This window comes from Notamacropus eugenii, chromosome 3 (assembly GCF_028372415.1).
Source record: "Notamacropus eugenii isolate mMacEug1 chromosome 3, mMacEug1.pri_v2, whole genome shotgun sequence".
In the NCBI taxonomy this organism is placed as follows: Eukaryota; Metazoa; Chordata; class Mammalia; order Diprotodontia; family Macropodidae; genus Notamacropus; species Notamacropus eugenii.
The window spans coordinates 188,543,953-188,568,333 of NC_092874.1; the positions used below are offsets into that span (position 1 = coordinate 188,543,953).

General features: G+C 35.6%; 1 protein-coding gene across 1 annotated transcript; it reads right to left on the reverse strand.

Annotated features, from left to right (window-relative positions):
• Positions 1-9,675: 9,675 nt before the first annotated feature.
• Positions 9,676-12,414, reverse strand: LOC140533631 (bromodomain-containing protein 9). Its single transcript, XM_072653609.1, has one exon. It carries the CDS (start codon positions 12,319-12,321, stop codon positions 10,528-10,530), a length of 1,794 nt encoding a protein of 597 aa, XP_072509710.1. The 5' UTR covers positions 12,322-12,414; the 3' UTR covers positions 9,676-10,527.
• Between the last annotated feature and the right edge of the window lie 11,967 nt (positions 12,415-24,381).

Consider the following 24,381-nt stretch of genomic DNA (forward strand, 5'->3'; position numbering starts at 1 on the left):
AGGTTCCCCAACCTTGTGGTATGGCTATTGCAAATATGAGTTAGTTTTAAGGTGCTTTGAAATTCTTAATGTACAACATACATTAACGTATAATATAAATGCTGACTTTTAGCCATTATTATTATGTCCCTGAATGCATCATCTGCCCAGACCAAAAGTAATTTTATCTGGAATTACTAAAATTGTTTTCCTACATAGCATTTTAGTATCCCATGACACATAAGATCTAGAAAGTCTGCAGGTTGCAGCAAGAATCCATCTTTAAATACTATTCATACCTGATTTGTAGGTGATTTGTGACTTAAGTATGTATTTCTCTTGTTAGTATTTGGTTTCTTAACATTCTAGCTAAGAATATTGGATAATGTACAAAATAATGGAGTGTAGATGGCTTAGGAATTCTTATTTATTTCAGAATTGCTTATATTTTTAAACGTAAAATTTTGTTAAAAATTTTACTACCTACAAAAAAATTTCATCACCCTCACCAGCCAAAATAAAGTTATGTGTTTGTACAAAACAGAAAGAAGACAAACATATGCCTTATTCTTATATAATTGGGCTGAAATCATGATTCCAGCTAATACTTTAAAGACAGAATATATACTACCGTTCAGTTTGCAATGATATATCTTTAGAAACAGAGACTATACATTTTCTTCTTTCCTTCCCAGGGCAAATGTATGTGATACGGAGTAATCTTAGAGCACAACACACATTTCTTTTGTGTCTCATTTTTATGGCAACTATTGAATAAAGAGGAGGCCAGAAAGAATTATAATAGTGGAGACACTGATGTAGCAGTACTAAGAGTAGATCATATAACTCGGGCTCAGATTGCACCCTCAAGAAATCATGCTGAATTTCACAACAGTTAAGCATCTTGACAAATCCTTCTGAGTGTGATGAAAGCAGTTTACAGAAACAGCATAAGAGTACATATTGGATAACAACTCAGGTACATCAATTCCTTTCCCACAACCTTTAGAGTATTGTACTGAACTAGAGGTAGAGCAAGGTTATATTACCAAAGCATCATCAATCCTATTGAACTATAGCCAATGACCTTTCTTTAAAAGCACATGGAACAATTGTCCAAAACAAAGCTGTGTTTTTAAATTTAATAAGCTTATTTTGTACATGGTGATGTTATGTGTTGATGTTATTTTTATATAGATAGCTGTGTTTCATTAATATTGTACTTGAGTTCAGTAATAGGATCTGCTTAGAGGAGAATATTGGTGAACACTTTTGTTTTATGGCTATGTATTTATGTGGATGACTCCTGTCAAAATCATAGAACACATAATTAAAGGAATAATTAGTTAACCTTAACTTTTGACTCCCTTTGTGTCACCAGTTCTTAGCACAATATCTGTGTGGAGTAAGCACTTAAGAAATTTTTATTGACTGACTCAGTGGGTTATATGGGTATGCCTTGTTTCCCTGCCACTCCTTTCCCACAGTGGATTATAAGCTCCTTGAGGACAGGGACTATTTTCATTTCCATCTTTGTACCCTTAATCCCTAGCACAGTGCCAAACACATGGTAGTCACTTAAATGTTAGTTGAATGAAAGTATTTTTAAATACTTAAAAAGATTTGGTCATGTCAAAAATGCTTCCATCAAGAATATTCTATGTCAAAATAGCCTCATTTCCACTGACAGTGTGATTAGACTAATATATAATGAGAATTTCAAAGATACTATGTGCCTAGTTTTTAACAAGTGTTTGACAAAATCTCATCATATTCCTGTGAACATGGACTAATATCAACTAGAAAACTGAACAAGTTACTGTTGTAATGATATATAGATATGAATTCTTCAATGTGAACTTGAAAAAAAAGAGATTGCTAATGGGATTCCCAGATGTTTTTGCACCTGTACTGTTTTACCATTTAAATCAATATCTTGGAGTAAAAATACAGCTATCAAATTATATATGATATAAACCATAGTGACCCAAGTAACATGTTAGATAGCCATCAAAATCAAAAAGTAATCCAAATGATGCAATATTAATTGAACAAGAAATTTAATAAGGGTAATGTAAAAATAAACTTCAAGAATATAGGATGGGGAATGCATAGTTGGCTGATCACATGAACATCTGCATTTTAGTGCACTTCAAGATCAAGGTAGGTCAACAATGAGATATAACAATATTTGAATGTATGCAAGTACTAATAATATTTTAGTTAATTATCATTTGATTTAATTTAGAATTGTTTTGAATGAAACTTTTCTCTCTTCTTGCATCTTTAACATTATTACTATTTTTCTTTCTCTTTTTGCATCTTTAACATTGTTACTATTTTTATTATTCTCATATAGAAATGCTTTAGAGATTTTGCCTTTATTTTTTACTCTACATCTTTGCTGAAGCTAATTTTTTTCTCAGTAAGTTTTGCTAATTCACAAGGATTTTCTAAGTAAGTCATTATGACATCAGTAGATAAGGAAATTTTATCTTCTCTTTGCTTATGTTCATAGCTTTAATATATTTCTCTTGTTGCTATAGTGAGTATTTCTAGGACTGTTAAGCAATAGAAGAGAGAGTGAATATTTTACTTTTGGATATACACATTTGTTGTTGTTCATTCATTTTTCTGTCATTCAACTTTTCATGACCCAATATGGGGTTTTTGTGGCAAAGATACTAGAGTAATTTGCTATTCCCTTCTCTGGCTTATTTTGCAGATGAAGAAACTGAGGCAAAATGCCTGGTCCTCTATCTACCGTCACCTAGCAGGCCCACATGCATACATATATATAAATGTGTGCTTGTAGGTATATGTTTATAAATATATATAGAGAGAGGGATTGATAGCTATAGAGATGAAAAAATCCACAAATATGTCATATCTATCTACATGAAAACATTAAAAATACACAACAAAGAATAGGCATAAATAGATCTTTTATGTATAGAGATAATTCTCTTGATAGACAAAGGCAAACTAAAACAACTCTGAGGGAACATCTCATACCTATCAGAAATGGCAAATCATAGAGGAGATACATGAAAATAGGTACAATAATTAACTGTTGGCAGAGTTGTGAATTGGTCTAGTCCTTCTGGCAAACAGTTATGAACTATTCCCAAAAGGTTAAAAAACTGCACACCCTTTGACCTAGCTGTGAGAAATGAGTATTACTTTCTTGCATTCAATAACTAATTATTATATTGGGACCAAGATTTTTCCCCTATCTACTTTGTAATCCAGAAACCAACCAGTGTGGGAAATCTCTCTTAAAGATTTATCTGGGAGGCAGAGCCAACATGGCAGAGTGAAAGGAGAGATGAACCTAAACTCTACCACAGATTCCTTCAGATACCTCTAAAAAGTGAATCTCAACAAATTTTAGAGCAACAGAATCCACTAGGAAACAGAGTGTGACACACTTCTAGCCCAGGAAGGCCCTGGGTTGACAGGAGGATCTGTTACATGGGGCTACAGGAGTGCAGAGTGCACCATAGCTGAGTGAAGCAGGAAATGCCAGGGGGTACTAAAACAGAAGCAGTAGTGCAGATTTTCAAACATATCAGCAGAGCACAGGGGTCCAAGAGAAATGAATGACAAGAGATATAGCTGTCACTCCACTTCATTTGTAACAGCAATAGCCATTCCTGAGACTACAAGCCCACAGATTAAATGTCTGAAAGTCACCTACTTGAGGAGTTGGAGCTCAAGATTGTGGAGCAGAAGGACAGACCTGTAGAAGCTCCCCTCCACAGCCTGTAAAATACCTGTAAAATGACTCTAAGCAAATTCTAAAGAAGCAGAAGTCACAAAATGACAGAGTGAAAAAGATTTCCTGCCCAAGACAGCCTGGAAAGCAGACAAGAAAAGTCTATTGCTCCAAGCTCAGAGTGGAAAGCAGCCTGGCCTTGGCAAGACCAGAACAGGTTTCAGGGAGCAGAATCCCCAGCAGCAGCTGTGGTTCCCATATTGTTCAACTCACAAACACCAAAGATACTTTTAAAGGTCAGTGAGAAAGTTCTATCGCTTGTATAAGAAGGGAACAGGGTCTGGCCCTATCTGCAGCAGCCACTGCAGCAGCAGCAGCCATTTTTGGAGCCCTCAGTCTAAAGACTCTGGGGGAATTGAGCAACTGATGTGGATCTCAGTCCTGAGTGGCTCTCCTGGGTTGAGGAAGAGTGCTGGCATGGTGGAACTGGAGGGCTGCTCTGGAGAGAGAATTGTACTTGCGGATGCTGGGCAGAAGAGAGTGCTCATGGTTACTCAGAGATAAAAGCCCAGGCCAGGAGAGGAGGAAATTCCTGTCACTTGATTGTGCCATCTAGGTGGAACTGAGAACATAGAGGTCACCAGAACATGCCCTCCTATTGACAAAGGTCTCAAAAGTCAAGTAATAGACTGGGGAAATGCCCCCAAAAGGGAAAGAAATAAGACTATAGAAGGCTACTTTCATGGTGAACAGATATTTTCTTCCATCTTTTGGATGAGGAAAAACAATACATACCACCAGAAGAAGACTTAAAAGTCTAGGCTTCTGTATCCAAAACTTCAGAAAAAAAGATGCAATAGTCTCAGACCATGGAAGAGCTCAAAAAGGATTTTGAAAATCAAGTAAGAGAAGTAGAGGAAAAATTGGGAAGAGAAATGAGAGAGATGCAAGAAAATCATAATAAGTGAGTCAACAGCTTTCTAAAGGAGACCTCAAAAAATGCTGAAGAAAATAACACCTTTTAAAATAGGCTTATTAAACTGGCAATAGGGGTCCAAAATGTCAATGAGGAGAAGAATGCTTTAAAAAGCAGAATGAGCTAAATGGGAAAGGAGGTTCAAAAGCTCACTAAAATAGTTCTTTACAAATGAGAATGGAGCAGATGGAAGCTAATGACTTTATAAGAAACAAAGAAATTACAAAACAATACCAAAAGAAGGAAAATAAATAGAAGATAATGTGAAATATCTCATTGGAAAAACAACTGACGTGGAAATTAGATCCAGGAGAGAAAATTTAGATATTATGGGAATACCTGAAAGCCATGATCAAAAAAAGAAGCTAGACACCATCTTTCATGAAATTATGAAGGAAAACTGCCCTGATATTCTAGAACCATGGGACAAAATAAATATTGAAAGAGTCCACCAATCACCTCTTGAAAGAGATGTGAAAAGAGAAACTCCTAGAAATATTTTAGCTAAATTCCAGAGTTCCCAACTCAAGGAGAAAATATTGCAAGCAGTTAGAAAGAAACAATTCAAGTATTGTGGAAATACAATCAGGATAACACAAGATCTAGCAACTTCTACATTAAGGTATTGAAGGGCTTGGAGTATGATACTGCAGAAGTCAAAGGAATTAGGATTAAAACCAAGAATCACCTACCCAGCAAAACTGAGTGTAATACTTCAGGGGGAAAAATGGTCATTCATTGAAATAGAGGACTTTCAAGCATTCTTGATGAAAAGACCAGAGCTGAAAAGAAAATTTGACTTTCAAACACAAGAATCAAGAGAAGCATGAAAAGGTAAACAGGCAAGAGAAATCATAAGGGACTTACAAAAGTTGAACTATTTACACTCCTACACAGAAAGAGGGTATTTGTAACTCTTGAAACTTTTTCTCAGTATTTGTGTAGTTGGAAGGATTACACACACACACACACACACACACACACACACACACACACACACGTAGACAGAGAGCACAGGGTGATTTGAATAGGAAGGTATGATATCTAAAAAAATAATATCACAGAGTGAGTAAGGAATATATTGGGAGGAGAAAGGGAGAAATGGAAAGAGGCAAGAAAAAGCTTTATCAATGGAAGGGAAAAGGGGGGAGATGAGAGGGAAAAAGTGAGGCTTATGCAGATCACATTTGACTTAAGAAGGGAATAATATGCAAACACAATTTGGTATAAAATTCTGTCTTACACTACAAGGAAGTAGGGGAGAAGAGGAGAAGTGGAGTGGGGGGATGATGGAAGAGAAGGAAAAAGGGAGGAGGGAGTACTTAGAAGTAAACATTTTTGGGGAGAGACAAAGTCTAAAGAGAGAATAGAATAAATGAGGGGCAGAATGGGGTGGATAGAAATATAGTTAGTCTTACACAACATGAATATTAAAGAAGTTTTTTGCAAAACTATGCATATATAGCCTATATTGAATTGCTTGCCTTCTCAGTGGGAATGGGTGGGGAGGGAGGAAGGGAGAAAAGTTGGAACTCAAAGTTTTAGGAACAAAGGTTAAGAATTGTTTTTTGCATGCAATCTGGAAATAAGAAATAAAGGCAATGGGGTATAGAAATCTGTCTTGCCCTATAAAAAAAGAGTGAAGACACAGATAAGGGAAGGGAGGGGTGTGATAGAAGGAAGGGCAGATTGGGGGAAGGGGTAATCAGAATGTATGAAATTTTGGTGCTGGGACAGTGGAGAGACGGGCAGAAAATTTGAAACATACTTTTGTGAAAATGAATGTTGAAACTAAAAATAAATGAACTTAAAAAAATAAATAAATAGAAAGAGCAAAAACAAAAATAAAAGTCACCTACTTGAACTTCTGGGAACCAAGATGGCAAAGTAAACTGTAAGTGCTTTCACCCTCCCCTTGTTGACCTTGAAAAACCCAGAGAATATTTTCACAGGAAAAATCATGGAATAGTGGAATCAGCAGAATGAGCAGAGCAATCTTTCAGCTTCAGAGGTCAGGGAGATCATGGAGAAGAGTTCCTTTTACTGTGGTTGAAGGGGACCAGTGCAACACTAGAGGCATCCAAGAGAGCTCCACTTCAGCAGAGCAAGAGGAGATACTGTGAAAGCCAACCCCAGGACCCTAGGCATGCCTTAGCACAGCCAGGGGAATTGTGTAGACATCAGTGGGGTGCTCACCAGCTGCTCAGACTGTCTGTGCTTTATCTCAGCCCTGAGGGAGGAGAACTCCTATGGCAAGATCACCCTTCCCTCACATCTTACACTGTGAGCTTCAGTATAACCCCAGGGAAACTCAGAAAGACTTCACCTGGTCTTGGTCTTGGAACATACCAGGCAACTCAGTATCAGGTAAGCTCCAGCATTATACAACTTCTAGCTGAAAGACCCAGAGGTCACAACACATAAAGCCTCAAGTTCTCAGCACAAGAAATGTGGGAGAGAGATCCCTGTGCCCCAGAAGCAGTGATCCACTTTAAAAGCCAGGAACAGGGAAATCATCATGAGCAAGAAGCAAATCAGAATAGCAAAAAACCTATGGGGACATAAGTTCCTTATGGTGATATAGGTCCCCTATGCTATGGGGACAGAAAAGACCAAAATACCAGTTCAGAAGAAAATACTGACTATATCCACATCTGATGTCTCAAAAGGGAATATGAACTTATCTCAAGCCCTATAAACATTATTGGAAGAGCTCAGGAAGGATTTTAAAAGTCATATTAGAGAGGTAGAAGTAAAATTGGTCAATGATTTTAACAATATAATTGACAAAATAAAAAAAGAATTCACTGAAGAGAATAGCTCCTTAAAAAAGTGAAATTAGCCAAATGGATAAGGAAGGACAAGACCTAACTGGAAAAATTGGACAAATGGAAAAGGAAATACAAAAGCTAACCAATGAAAACAATTTATTAAAAATTAGAATTGGGCAAATAGAAGCTAGAGACTCTATGAGACATCAAGAATCAGCCAAAAAAAAATCTAAAGAACGAAAAAATAGAAGAAAATGTAAAATATCTCATTGGAAAAACAACTAACCTGGAAAATAGATCCAGTAGAGAAAAATCTAAAAATTGTTGGTCTACTAGAAAGTTATGAGGAGAAAAAAGAACCCTAGAAAGTACCTTCCAAGAAATCATCCATGCCTCTGTTTCCTAGCCCATATGAAGAGGTTTTGAAGATTGCTGCTTTATAATACAATTTGAGATCTGAAATGGCTAGACCACCTTCCCAAGCATTTCCTTTTATTAAGTCCCTTAACATTCCGGATCCTTTGTTCTTCCAGATGAATTTTGATATTTTTTCTAGATATACAAAATAATTTGTGCTAATTTGATTGGTATAGCATTGAATAAATAAATTAATTTAGGTGGAATTGCCATCTTTATTATATTAGCTCAAACTACCCATGAGCATCTGATATTTTTCCAGTTACTTAGATCAGACTTTATTTGCGTGAAAAGTGTTTTGTAATTTTGTTCGTATAGTCCCTGGGTTTGTTTTGGAAGGTAGACTCCCAAATATTTTATATTGTCTGTAGTAACTTTAACTGGGGTTTCCCTTTCTATTTCTTGCCACTGTGCTTTATTGGTAATTTATAAAAATGCAGATTTATTTTATACACTGCAACTTTGCCAAAGTTGTATATTATTTCAAGGAATGTTTTACTTGATTCTCTAGGATTCTCTAAGTATATCATCATATCATCTGAAAAGAGTGATAACTTAGTTTCTTCTTTTCTGTTTAGAAATCCTTCAGTTTTTCTTCTTTTATTGCTAAAGCTAACATTTCTAGTACCATATTGAATAATAGTGGTGATAATGGACATCCTTGTTTCACTTATTGCTTATTGGAAATGCATGTAGCTTATCCCCATTACATATAATACTTGCTTAGGGATTTAGATAGGTACTTCTTATTATTTTAAAGAAGGCGCCATTTATTCTTGTGTTCTCCAGTGTTTTCAGTAAGAATGGGTGTTATATTTTGTCAAAAGCTTTTTCTGCATCTATTTAGGTTATTGTATGATTGTTATTGATGTGATCAATAATGCTGATAGCTTTCCTAATATTTAACCACCCCTGTATTCTTGTTTAAATCCTCCCTGATCATAGTGTATTACTCTCATGATAAGTTGTTGTAATCTTTTTGCTTAATATCTTATTTAAAATATTTATATCTATATTCATTAGGGAAATTGGTCTATAATTTTGTTTCTATGTTTTGGCTCTTCCCAGTTTAGGTATCAGAACCACATTTGTATCATTAAAAGAATTTGGTAGGACTTCTTATTTTGCTAATTTTCCCAACTAGTCTATATAGTATTGGAATTAACTGTTCTTGATAATTTTCCTAGGGAGTTCATTGATGGTTTATTCACTTTCTTTTTCTGAGGTGGGGTTGTCTAAGTAAAATACTTCATCTTCATCTTCATCTTCTGTTAATCTGGGATATATATATATATATATATATGTATATATATATGTATGTATATGTTTACATGCACACATATTATATACACATATATATTCATCTATTTCACTTAGATCGTCAAATTTATAAACATACGGTTGGGCAAAGTAGTTTCTGTCTATTGCTCTCATACCTTCTTCATTGGAGCTGAGTTCCTACTTTTCATTTTTGATATTGGCAATTTGGTTTTCTTTTTTTAAATCAAATTGACCAAAAATGCATCAATATTATTGGTTTTTTTCATAAAATCAAATGTTAGTTCTATTTATTTGTTCAATAGTTGTTTTTATTTATTTCAATTGAATTAATCTCTCCTTTGGTTTTCAGGATTTCTAATTTGGCATGTAATAGGGGATTTTCAATTTGCTCTTTTTCTAGCTTTTTTAGTTGCATGCCCAATTCAATTATTTCCTCTTTCTCTGTGATATTCATGTAAGCATTCAATGATATAAAACTTCCCCTAAGAATTGCTTTTGCTGCATCTCATAAGTTTTGGTAGATTGTCTCATTATTTTTTTTTAATTTTTGGCATATCTTTTATTAATTGCTGTATTTACAATATTCTGTAAATATTAACAGTCATCCAGTAAACATATCAAGAATAAAAAAGTCTTGTCACATAAATGCTGAAACTTAGCACTTCATTAAAAAATGCAGGAAAATGTACGCTCTTCCAGCATAGTGTCTGTCACTCCTTTCCTATGCATACAGGTTAATAAGACAATAGGATGTGAGTTCCCTTAACTTCAAGTATATCAGCATTTATTAGTAGAGGAGAAGCAACAATGCCACCCACCCACAAAACAGGTTTCAAGTTATTCCCTTTAGGTTTCCAAATCAAATGCCTTGTGAGGACAGGGGAAGGCATGCATAGAAGGCTTAGAAACTTCATTTTTCAGATTCAAAATAACATATGCTGTTTTAAAATAGAGAATGTGGGAATAAAAATTCTGAAATTGTGTCATCCGTACCACTTCTTGAAGACCTTTGCTTCTCTTGAGGAAAGGAACAGAATGGTACAACACTACTGACTAGAGACAGCTTTTAGGACAGAAATCATGATGCTCAGAAATTGATCAAACATACCTTTATAAACCTGGCTGTAGAACACACCATTTAAATCTTCACTATCCAAGATTCATCTATTATACTATATACAAAAACTGCTGTATGTGGTGTGTTGACATGATATCATGGAGACAATTTCCCCATCCCCCATGGCAGTATAATACAGCTGCTTTCCTCATTCCAAAGAGGATAAAGTGGAAGTCTTTGTCCCTTGACAAAAACTTTATAAAAGCAGTACATGCAATTATTTAAAAAAAGCAAAACACGCACCCCTCAAAAATCCATATCCATCAGATTAATTATTAGTAGAGGTTGCAGGTTCTGGAGACTGAAGGAATTCATAAGGGTCATGAACCATGTCTTGTTGTTCTCCAACACTAAGATGAGAAGGGCTTCCCAGATGATGCTGATCTCTTTCTGAAGTGTTAGAAAGAGAGCTGAGGTTGGAAGATGGCCTGGAGCCCACCCGATCTGTCTGGGCTTCATGAAGATCTTGCAAGAGTTTAGTTGTTTCATCTAAGTTTAAATGGTTATCATCATGGTCAAGCTCCTTCTTCACTTTCCCCAATGAACTGAGCATGGAAATATCAAGTGAAACATCAGAATATGACTTCATTGACATAAAGTCCAAAACAGAGCTGTTATTTTCTCCAACTGGATCACCAATCTTAATTTCATCTGGTGGCTTCATTGGAATATTCCTCCTCTGCTTTAGTTGGTAAATGATTTTGGAATGATCACCACCTGTGATCTGATCTAGTAGGTCATCCACTATTTTCTTACTGTAACTCCCAGAGTCTTTCACAAACTCCTGCAGGCTTAAGGCACACTGTATACCAGTTTCATCTCCGTAGGCTGAATATAACAGTTCCATTTCATCTGATTTCAGGTCACTGAATACTGAATTATTTTGCATTGAAAGTGAAGTACCTGAACTTGTAAGAAATGTGACTTTGTTTCTTCTTTCATCTTTGAATCCTAACGTAGTAAAAGCAGGGAGCAATTTGCTTGAGAGGGAACTCAAGTCCACTGGATGAGTCTCTTCATCTTCTGCCTCAGGATCTGATAGGTTGACCACACTGTACAGTAAAGCCCCATCTCCATTCTTTTTTAGGTAGCCCATCTTGCTGTTTGGGAGGTATCTGTTAATCCTGTCCCGGGCTTCGTCGGCAGCATGCTCCACCAAGGCTAACACGTGTTCTTCGGCTGTGCTGTCTGTCAGGCTGCAGGCATTTCCTTCTGGCTCAAATATGCAGCTAATCACTTCTTTACTTGGCTTTTTGGATTTCTTGGTTGTTTCTACTTGGACAGGAACAACTTCAGGGACAGGCTCCTCAACAGCTGTGTCTTCATTGCCCAAAAGAGCTGCCTGTTTGCTCATCATCTTAAAGCCTGTGTGGAGTATCTTCTTGGCTAATTTGTAGTACACAGTGTCTGGCCTGTTGTAAGTCATTGCATTATCACACATCAGTTTGAAATCTGCCTTAAACTCTGTGACTGATTTGTACTCGTTAGCTACAATTCTGTCTTTCATTGTACCAAAGTCCATGGGATGCTTTATTATCATGGAGTATCCAGGAACAATTGCATCCGTGACAGGAAAAGCAAAAAACCCATGAGGATCTTTCCTCTGTAGTTGTCGAAGAAAGTGCTCCAGCAATTGCTGGATAGGGGTGCTCTCATTTTCAGCTGGTTGAGTTCTGCAAGCTCTAATTGGTCGATCTGGAGGCGGTTCAACTTCCACCTTCTTTCCTGGATCAAAGTCATCAGTCTCCCCCTCAGTGTCACAATGCTCCTTTTCTCGCTTCCTCTTCTTCTCCTCCTTTCTTTTTCTCCTTTCCTCATCATCAAGGTGCTTTTCTTTTTCCTTTTCAGACTTCTTTTTCTTTTTCTTTTCTTTATGACGTTCTCGTTCATGATCTGATCTGTCATCATAATAACTAGAATCGTGGCCTGATCCCGAGAGCTCAGTAACCTCACTTCCTCCAACTTTAAGGACTAGTTTCAATGGCTTCTCCAAGGGCTTGTCTACATAATCGTTGTACGACGATCGCCACTCGGCCTTGTGCTTCTTGTGCTTCTTCCCCATGGCGGGGAGGCCGCTGCGGGCGGGGGGCTCAGGCGCCCCCCGCGGCCCCCCGCAGCACCCGGGAGAGGCAAGGAAAAGGTGGCGGCGCCGATTCCCCCCGCAAGAAGCGGATTGTCTCATTATTGTAATTCTCTTGAATGAAGTTACTGGTTGTTTCTGTGATTTGTTGTATAACCCACTCATTCTTTAGTGCAAAATTTGTTAGTTTCTATTTAATTTTTGGTCTATCTTTCCATGGCCTTGTATTGTATATAATATTTAATGCATCATGATCTGAAAAAGATGCTTTGACTATCTCTACCTTTCTGCACTGAATAGTGAAGTTTTTATGTCTTAGTACATGGTCAATTTTTGTGTATGTGCCATGTACCACTGAGTAAAAGTTATATTCCTTTCTATCCATATTCAGTTTTCTCCGGAGGGATATCATATATATGTTATCCAGAAATCTATTCACCTCCTTAACTTCTTTCTTATTTATTTTGAGGTAAGATTTATGAAATTTAGACAGGGGGAAGTTGAATTCTCCCCACTAGTATAGTTTTGCTGTCTATTTCTATACAGAGAATTGAGTCAAATTATAAGAATGCAAGCCATTCCACAACTGTCAAATGGTCAAAGGACATGAACAGGTAGTTTTCAGAGGAAGAAATTAAAGATATGTCTAGTCATATTAAAAATGATCTAAAACACTGCTGATTAGAGATGCAAATCAAAACAATGCTGAGGTTCTACATCACCCCTATCAGATAGGCTAGCATGATAAAACAAGAAGATGACAAATGTTGGAGACGATGTGGAAGACTTGGAACACTTATTCATTGTTGGTGGAGCTGTGAGTTGATCTGACCAATTTGGAATTATGTCCAAAGGGCTATAAAGTGTGCATACCTTTTGAATAAACAATATTGCTTCCAAGGAATGTATCCCAAAGAGATTATACAAATTGGAAAAGAACCCACATGTAGAAAAATATTTATAGCAGCTCTTTCTGTGGTGGCAAAGAATTGGAAATTGAGGGGATGCCTATCAACTGGGGAATGGCTGAACAAGTTGTGGTATATGAATGTAATGGAATGCTATTGTAGTATAAGAAAAGACTAGCAGGTAGACTTCAGAAACACCTAGAAGGACTTATACGAACTGATGCTGAGTGAGGGGAGCAGAAACAGGAGAACATGGTACACAGTCATAGCCACAATGTTAGATAATTAACTTTGACAGACTTGGCTCTTCTCAGCAATGCAAAGTTCTAAGACAACTCCAAAAGGCTCTTGATGGAAAATGCTATCCACATCCAGAGAAAGAATTATGGAGTCTGAATACAGACTGAAGCATACTATTTGCTCTATCTCCTTTTTGTTTTGTTTTGCTTCTTCTTTTTCATGATTTATTCCATTGGTTATAATTCTTCTTTACAACATTACTAATGTGATAATTTGTTTAGTATCAATGTGTATGTAGAGCCCATATCAGATTGCATGCCATCTTGGGGGGAGAGGAGAGGAGGGAGGGGGAGAAAATTTAAAACTCAAAAGCTTGTGAAACTGAATATTCTAAACTAAAAATAAATAAATAAACTATTTTTTTAAAAGGGATGGTCAAATCTCCATCCTTTTATTAATAAACATGCTGGCCTTGTCGATAAAATAATTAAGTTACCCAGAGACTATGTCACTTGGAATTTTTAATTGTTATACAGCATACCACTACTACATTTGTATCCCACAGAGTAAAGAAAAAGAATTTATATGTACAAAAATATATATACTAATTTTTTTTGCTAGGGGCAAAGAACTGGAAATCAAGGGGATACTTATCAATTGGGGAATGACTGAACAAGTAGTGATACATGATTATCACAATATTACATAATATATATGTATTTACACATATACACATACATATATATTAGCTATAAGAAATGATGAAGGAATTGGTTTCAGAAAACTATGGCAAGACCTATAGGAAATAAGGGCACAATGAAAAGCAAGGTTGTAATGATGATCAATTATGAAAGACTTGTCTACTCTCATCAATACAATGATCCAAAAAAATTCCAAAGGACTTATTACAAAAAAAAATTACTATCTAGTTCCAGAGACAGAACTGAGTAACTCTGAGTTCAAATTGAAGAATTATTGTTTTACTTATTTTTTTGCTTTGTTTTATAATTTGAATAACATAGAATTGTATTTTGCATAATTCTACATGCATAACTAAACTCATAATTTTTTTTTTCCCTTCTCATTGGGAGGAGGAGTGAAAAGAAGGAAAAATCTAGGACAAATTTTTAAAAGAAAATAAGAAAATGATGCTTAAAATAAATAACAAATGAACAACTTTTTTTTAAAGAGAATGCATTTAGTAATGCTGTATTTTACATTTATTTGCAATATCCATGTTCCCCAATATGTTTTTTTTCCCTAAATGTAATGTAGTGATGAGATATATGTATTTTCCTTAGCATTTCCATTCAAAAGATACCATGTATCATTGTCTCTGTTTTACTAAGAGTCCAATGTCATAAAATGACATTCTATGTAAGTTTCTTAAAGATTTCTTCCAGTGAGAGTGATGGGTTATTAAGGTCTCTTAGCATTATTGTTCTATTATCTATATATTTTCTTAATTGAGTTATTTTGTTCCACTGTGAATGTAGATGTTATGGCACTGGGAGAATCTAAGTTTAATACTAATATTGGTTTGTAGTCTATGGTTCCTTTCATCAAAACAAAACTTACTTATCTCTTTTTATAATTTGGATTTGGAGTATTATTTTCTCTGATAGCATGATTATAACTCCTACTTTTTTTGGATTCACCTGATGTGTGCTAAATTATATTCCAACTTCTCATTTTTACTCTCCTTTAGTCTTTGCTTTTTAGATGTACTTCTTTCCATAAGTTTTGGCTTTCTTATTCAAACTCTCATTTTTATTTCATTAGACTGTGAAATCCTTCTTCTTTCAATTGTGTTTTTAGTATTGCCTTTAAAAAATACAATTTGTTTCTCCCCATCTTCATTTTAAAGACAATATTTTGGCCCCATAATTGTTTCTGGTTAATGTACTTTAGGTCAACTATATTCCCTCTATATATTCTCAACTATAATCTTTTCCCTCAGCCTCAACACTACCCTTTCTCATTTTTAAACATTTTTCCTAGTTTAGGAATATTACTCTACTTATTGATTCCATTTAATTTCATCCTTTTACTTATTTCTTTATTTCTTCCTCTTAGAAGTATCAATTTGTAAGAAAGGTAGAAAATATAGATGCATTGTACTACAGTAGAAATTTTCCTGCATTTAATCATATAATCCAATTCTTAAACCCACTAGCCCTGTGATCATTTTCTTTCCCATTGGCTATGAGATCTCTTGTTTGAATTTCGGCCTTTCCACCTTTCTGGATACCAGTTTACCTTATATTAAAGCAAAGTGTTGTCCAATGAGGTATAACACCCTCTCAGAGAAAACACTTTTCCTGAGAGCCAAATCTTCAATAGGTAAAATGACCTTCACCTATTACAGCATATATATCTCTACCACAATGAGAATTTTCTTCAAATGGACCCCTTGCTGTAGCTGAAGAGAGGCTATTCCCTTCTCTACAATTTTATATGATTTTGAAACCTCTGCTTTTTCTACCTGATTACTTCAGTTCCAACACTTTTACTGAGTATTTTTCCTTTTTTTTTTTTTTTTAATATTGTCCTTATTGGAAAACATTACAAATGTGCCTCCATTTTCTACATCCCCTCTCCCTTTTTATGTACCTTATTCTACTTCACTTTGGTATCTATGTGCCACAGTGGATAGAACACTAAGCCTAGAGTCTGTGAGTCTCATCTTCCTGAGTTCGAATCTGGCCTCAGACATTTGCTAGCTCTGTGACCCTGGACAAGTCACTTAACCCTGCTGCCTCAGTTTCTTCATCTGTAAAATGAGCTGGAGAAAGAAATATCAAACCAGTTCATTATCTTTCCCAGAAAAACAAAACAAAACAAAACTCAGTTGGAATCATGAGGAGTGGGGCATGACTGAAAAATAATACGTTTCCCATTTAGTCCTAACAAATAAGTTAATGTACCTATTCAGCTTTGAGGATTCTGAGGTTTATTCCAAATTATGCTTCCAAATCATTTTTCCTATTTTTATAAGTGCCACTTTAATGTTTCTTGCCTTTTAAACTTTTAGAAAGTAATCCCTTAATTGGTTCTTTATTATTACTTTTTAAATATCATAGATAAAGTTTTCTTTCTAGATTTATCCCCTCTTAATAATATCTGAACATAGAATAATTTTTCCCTAATGGTATTTTTTCTTGGTAGTTCTATTTACTTACCATTCTTGTTTCTTTATAGTTAAAGGGCATTTTCAAGCCAAAAAATTAGCATCTATCTGTTATTTTAGTTGCAGGAATGCTTCAACTATCTCTTTTTTATTGAAAGTACAGTTTTATATATGACTCTGTTCAGATTTGCAGGTTATGTCATCTATTTTGGTTGCATCTTGAGCTCAAAATTAAGATATTTTGCCTGGTAATAATCATGTATTTTTATTGTTATTTCTTTCTGTTTCTCTTTTTCAGATTATCCCTTACTTGCATATATTATTTCCAATACATTTTTTTTCTTTAAAGAGATTCACCACCATGGCTTCAAGTTTTTCTGTGCTGCTAATTATTTTTGCTGTATAAGCAATAAACTCTACCATTTGTTCTTTTTTAACTTTTTTATCAAGATTCTGATTTCTTTTTTAAACCATTGCAGAATACCCTTCTGTGACTTGAGGATTTCACAGGAATCCATATGATTCTATGTTTCATCTGGTGGTTGCCCAATTTCTTTTGACATACTATTTATCAGGAGATACTTTGCAGTCTTGTAGCTTTCTTAGTAGCCATCTTCCATTCTGATTTCAGTATCTCCATTATTGATATATCTGCTTGTGCTCTAGGTTTTTAACTGAATTTTTTTCCACATGAGATCTCTGAGAGGTTTAATTCTACCCCTCCCCCTTCTGTTGTTGGATCTCTTTTTAACATCTTAGCTTTTGGTGGTTGGTTTAATCCCAGAGGCTTTATTTCAAAGCTGACCTCCTCCTATGTTGGAGAATCCAAAATCAATTACCTTTTCTTTGACCTAGTGAAGAACATGTAGGCATCCTGTCCCATTTCCTTCTGTTTCTAGTTCACGAGCAAAGGGTAGGGTCCCAATTATAACATAGTCCAGCCTTCCTACACCACATCTTTCCCAGCCTTAAATGGTTGAGTAAAATTGTGGGGTGAGAAGAGAAGTATGATTGACTGTCAGATAATGCAGTAGCAGAGAATTTGTGGAGTAAGTCCCAGAGCAAAAATTGGTGGTTAAGAGCACCCTTGATGAGATGTAGAAGCAAATGGGGGCTGGGTGTGTGTATGCTAAGTGAGTAAGTTAGGGATTATCATTTTCCACAGTGAATTGACAATACTACTGTGTTAAGCTTTTTTTCTGTCTTGGAGACAAGCAGTTAGGTGGTGCAATGGAGAGAATGCTAGGCCTGGAGTCTGGAAGACCTAGCTCAAATCTCTCTTTAGACACTGAATAACTATATGAGTCTGGGAAAATTACAACCTCTATTTGCCTCAGGTAATTGTAAATGGGCTAATAATAGCACCTACCTCCCAGGGTTGTTGTGAAGATAGATTGAGATAATATCTCTAAAGTCCTTAGCACATAGTAGGCACTATATAAACAGGAACTATTATTTGGAGATGGAGCAATTAACTGAAAGCAGCACCAGGCTTAGCTTATTACTAGTGTGTGACCCTGGGCAAGTCCACCTCTATTTGCCTCAGTTTCCTTATTAGTAAAATGGGGATAATAATAGCACCTACCTCCTAGGGTAGTTGTAAAGATGAAATGAGATGATATATGTACCATACTTAGCACAGAGACTGGTACACAGTAGATATTATATAAAAATTATATTATGTTACACCGTATCATATTATATTACATTATAATTATTACCTCTGGTGCAAAAATTTCCGTTATTGTTTGGTGTTGTTGTTGGTAGTAGGGACTACACAAAATTTCTAATACTCCATCTTTTGAGGTAACGTGATCGCCATTTCTTTTTATTTTTTAGCATCATTTAAAAAATCTTTTTTGACTTTTCAGAATTTTTTTCTTTTTCATGATCAGTTTTTGTTAAATTATGCTGATAAAAATACTCACACATTTTCTCTTCTGTTCCTCTTCTACCATTTGTGTGTACTTTGTCTATATCTTTCGCGCCTAATTTGAGTCATTGATTGCTATTACTTTGATTATCTATTTCTTCCTCTTCAAATCAAATCAGCAAGTATTTATTAAGCATCATGAATTGTTCTAACTGATGAGAATACAAGTAAAAGCACAGATAATTTCGTACTTTCAAGGAACTCACTATCTATGGGGAGGAACAACATACAAACAGCTATGGATAAAAAAGAGCTATCTATATATCTAATTATCATTTTTCTATCTATATGTTATGGAGCTAATCGCAGATGAAAGAAATTAAAATGAATGAAGTCTTGGAAGGACTTTTTATGAAATATAAAACTTCACCTAGGACTTGAAGGAAATCTGGAAAGTCAAGGGGAGGGAGAGAATTTCAGGCATGGAAGATAGCCAGTGATAATGCCTAGAGTTAGGAGATGGTTGTCTTATATGAGGAGTAGCAAGGAAGTCAGTGTTATTGAATCCTGATTGCAAAGATTCTTAAAATTTTTCTGTTCACAATCCCTTTTCCCCTGATATATTTTAGGTATATAGGCATATAAATAGGTATATAGGTATATAAATACCTACACAAATTTACTGATAACAAATCATAAAGAAATGTATTTTAAAATATTCTCTCATATAAATACAATTTCTTTTTTTATTATTTAATTAATTTATTTCACATTTAACATTCATTTTAACAAAATTTTGGGTTCCAAATTTTCTCCCCTTTTGTCCCCTCCCCCACCGCAAAACACCGAGCATTCTAATTACTCTTATCACCAATCTCCTCTCTCTTCTATCATCCCTGTCTGCCCTTGTCTCCATCTTCTCTTTTGTCCTATAAGGCCAAATAACTTTCTATATCTCTTTACCTGTATTTCTTATTTTCTAGTGACAAGAACAGTACTCGATAGTTGTTCCTAAAACTTCGAGTTCCAACTTCTTTTCCTCCCTCCATCCCCACCCCTTCCCTTTGGAAGGCAAGCAATTCAATATAGGCCAAATCTGTGTAGTTTTGCAAATGACTTCCATAATAGTCGTGTTGTATAAGACAAACTATATTTCCCTCCATCCTATCCTGTCCCCCATTACTTCTATTCTCTCTTTTGATCCTGTCCCTCCCCATGAGTGTTGACCTCTAATTGCTCCCTCCTCCCCATGCCCTCCCTTCCGTCATCCCCCCCACCCTGCTTATCCCCTTATTCCCCACTTTCCTGTATTGTAAGATAGGTTTTCATACCAAAATGAATGTGCATTTTTTCCTTCCTTTAGTGGAATGTGATGAGAGTAAACTTCATGTTTTTCTCTCACCTCCCCTCTTTATCCCTCCACTAATAAGTCTTTTGCTTCCTCTTTTATGAGAGATAATTTGCCCCATTCCATTTCTCCCTTCCCCCTCCTAACATATTTCTCTCTCACTGCTTGATTTCATTTTTTTAAGATATGATCCCATCCTCTTCAATTCACTCTGTGCACTCTGTATCTATGTGTGTGTGCATGTGCATGTGCATGTGTGTGTGTGTAATCCCACCCAGTACCCAGATACTGAATAATTTCAAGAGTTACAAATATTGTCTTTCCATGTAGGAATGTAAACAGTTCAACTTTTATAACTCCCTTATGACTTCTCTTTGCTGTTTACCTTTTCATGCTTCTCTTCATTCTTGTGTTTGAAAGTCAAATTTTCTTTTCAGCTCTGGTCTTTTCATCAAGAATGCTTGAAAGTCCTCTATTTCATTGAAAGACCAATTTTTCCCCTGAAGTATTATACTCAGTTTTGCTGAGTAGGTGATTCTTGGTTTAAGTCCTAGTTCCTTTGACTTCTGGAATATCCCATTCCATGCCCTTCGATCCCTTAATGTAAAAGGTGCTAGATCTTGTGCTATCCTGATTGTATTTCCACAATACTTGAATTGATTCTTTCTGGCTGCTTCCAATATTTTCTCCTTGACCTGGGAACTCTGGAATTTGGCCGCAATGTTCCTAGGAGTTTCTCTTTTTGGACCTCTTTCAGGCGGTGTTCTGTGGATTCCTTGAATACTTATTTTGCCCTCTGGTTCTAGAATCTCAGGGCAGTTTTCCTTGATAATTTCATGAAAGATGATGTCTAGGCTCTTTTTTTGATCATGGCTTTCAGGTAGTCCCATAATTTTTAAATTGTCTCTCCTGGATCTATTTTCCAGGTCAGTGGTTTTTCCAATGAGATATTTCACATTATCTTCCATTTTTTCATTCTTTTGGTTTTGTTTTGTGATTTCTTGGTTTCTCATAAAGTCATTAGCCTCCATCTGCTCCGTTCTAATTTTGAAAGAACTATTTTCTTCAGTGAGGTTTTGAATCTCCTTTTCCATTTGGCTAATTCTGCTTTTGAAAGCATTCTTCTTCTCATTGGCTTTTTGAACCTCTTTTGCCAATTGAGTTGGCCTATTTTTCAAGGTGTTATTTTCTTCAGCATTTTTTTGGGTCTCCTTTAGCAGGGTGCTGACCTGCTGTTCATGCTTTGACTTCATGTCTCTCATTTCTCTTCCCAGTTTTTCCTCCACCTCTCTAACTTGATTTTCAAAATCCTTTTTGAGCTCTTCCATGTCCTAAGCCCATTAAGTGGGCTGGGATACAGAAGCCTTGACTTTTGTGTCTTTCCCTGATGGTTAGCATTGTTCTTCCTCATCAGAAAGGAAGGGAGGAAATACCTGTTCACGAAGAAAGTAACCTTCTATAGTCTTATTTTTTTTCCCTTTTCTGGGCATTTTCCCCGCCAGTGGCTTGACTTCTGAATATTCTCTTGACACCCACTTGGCCTCCCCATCCGCCCAGCCAGCCTGGGGTCTGAGATTCAAATGCTGCTTCCCAGCCTGAGGGCTTTGGGCAGGGTTGTGGCTGCTATTCAGTGTGAGATTAAGTTCAGGTGCTCAGGTAGGGGCAGGGCCTCCTCACAGTCTCTGTTCCCTCAGGGGGTTTATGTGGAGACCTTCAACAATGGATCTGGGCTCCTGCCTGCTTGGGGAGCCCTGGTCTGCTCCCCCCACTCTGCTGCCTCCCAAGGGGGCCTGAGTTATGGGGGCACCCCACTCCACTCTTGACCCGCCAAAGAGACCCTCTCACTGACCCTTGTCACCTGTGGGTGGAGGGACCCACGAGGCCGCTGGAGATTCTGTCCCTGAAGCCTGTTGGTAGCTGCTCCTCTCAATGCTGTGAGGCCAAGGCAGGGCTGGGCTTGGCTCCAGGTCCACAGCATGAAGGACCTTTTGCGAGAGGTTTTCTGGGCTCTCTGGAACAGAAATCTTGTCCTCCCCATTGTTCTGTGGCTTCTGCTGCTCCAGAATTTGTTAGGAGTTCTTTTTTACAGATATTTTATGGGCTGTGGGTTCAGAGCTAGTGTATGTGTGTCTTTCTACTCCGTCATCTTGGCTCTGCCCCATAGAAATATAATTTCACCATTTATTGAAGTTGAAAGCAAATTTAAATACTAATAAGATGGATGTGGTTGGTTATTTTTACATGAAGAATTACACTTTAGTGGAATATTTGATACTGCAAGTAGTAGAGCATATTCAACATTTTTCAGAGTGGATTGATGTTTTGACTTTATAATCAATGCTGAAAATGCTGTTGTGCATAAATACACAGTACAAAGTGACAGAAGTATGTTTAGGGCCATTTCAGAAATTATTGGAAATTCTGTCCTAATCCCAAGTGAAAACTCATTTGATGATTTTTTTTTTTTTAGGAAACTCATGTTGCAAACATCACTTGATTGATAGGCAAATTCTTCTTGAACTTTGAATGGTAGAATACTGACTTTTTAAAAATTCAATTGATCATGGTTTATGAACCCAATTTAGCTTTTGGAACCAAAGTTTTAAGGGAAGTATTTATGAAATTGTCTCCAGGAACTTCAGATGTTCAAATATTACTCTTACAAATTAAATCTTTGTGAAGGTTATTTTCAATTATAAAATTATCTGTAGCTGTAAACACTTCTAAAGAATCATTTTCCAACCTATTCTTCCATATATTAATTTCTTAGTATAATTTAATATTTATCTTTTAACATGAAATATGTTACAACTTTTTCTTTAAAGTAGCATGTTTAAATTGAGTTTTTTAAATCTAACAAATAACAGTTTTGAAAGCCATAAGTTATTATGAAAAAAATTAACAAAATAAGATTTCTGCTCAGTTAAAATTATAACAACTTCATATTTTAGTTTCAATAATCTATTTAAATTTTGCTCACTGGAGAGCCACTTTATCTCTGTATGTAGTAACAAGCTTTCGTAATCAGAGTCCATGTCTTTCCAATGGTTTGAAAACAAACAGCTTTTAAGAGCATGGTTTTAATGGCATTAATGATTTTGATGGTATCACATAGAACAACATCTAACTCTGGTGATATTTTTTGGCTTCAAGTGCCTCTCAATGGATCATGCAATGAGTCAAAGTGATATGTTCATTGCCACCAGCTTTAACTTTTACTAGAGGGAGATTCGTATCAAAGGGTTTAGTCAATGGTACTTCAGTTTTGTTCCTCAACTTTAATTTCTCCAATTTAAAAAAAAAATTATACTTATATTTTTATTCTCATGTTTCACACTATATACTTTAACAATCACTTGTTGCTTTATGTTTACTCAGAGGACAGTCTTTTTCCCCCTTAAAAACAGTCTCCTAAATTTGAAATAATAGTGTTCATCTTTAATTATTCATTTGGTATTTGTCCTTAGTATTGTTCTTGTTTTTCTGTTTGGTAATATTTGCAAGAGAAGTATTTTACTCATTTCTGTATTTATTTTACAGAGATACCTCAATCTTCTCTGGTTGGTTAAATATTCATCTTTCTTTTTTATTCATGAGTAAAGACGGCAAGCTGTCATTTTTTTTGTTGTAGTTTCAAACTGCTTTTCAGAATATAATACTCCATTTTCTTTTGTAATTTTTCATGGTTTTAGAAACATCTTGTGTAAGTTGAGTTTATGTTTATTTATATATGAAGGTATTTTCCTTTTCTTCCTTTTAAAGAATATTAGTCTTCCTTGAAATTGTTCAATTTAATCAGCTAATGTGTTGGAGTTGAAAATGTATACTTCCTTTCTCAAGGTAACACATGGGTTTTCTCAATTGATATTGTGCTGCTTGTATTCAAAAGTCCAGATTTTTTCAAGATATCAAGTTCTTTTGGGAGACTATAATTCACAAAAATCTCTTCGCAACATAAAAATCTCTGACTAATTGTCTGCACATTTTTAAGGTCAATTACTTTAGTTTGTATAGAATTCATAGCTGCTTTGAATAGTGCTTCTCTTTTTTTTCTTTTCTTCTGCCAGATTTCTCTTTTTTTCAGTATTATTTTCCATATATGTGTGTATGTGTATATACACACATACATATGTATATATACACACATACATATGTGTATATATGTACATATATGCACACATGTGTATATATGTATATACACAGATACAAATGTGTATATATGTATATGCACATATATACATACATATGTTCCTTTTATTTCTTTCTCTAGAAACATTCTCCATAACAATGTCATTTTTCCTAGTCTATTGAAATTTCATATTATGTGTAGAGAACTCTGTTCATTTTCTTTTAAATGAATTTCATTTCTCCTTTGAAATATTCTAGCCCTTGTTATTGTCATTTCAAGCTATCTCAGCAGTCCACAGAACTCTTCCTATTAGGCATCAGTACACTTTATTTTTCATCTTATAATACTTTCTAAAGGAGCTTTGTATTCTTTTTGAGAATTTTATACTTACCTTTCCTCCTAGTTTTATGACAA

Coding starts and splice junctions, on each gene's coding strand:
- LOC140533631 (XM_072653609.1), bottom strand. CDS start 12,321: ATGGGGAAGAAGCACAAGAAGCACAAGGCCGAGTGGCGATCGTCGTAC.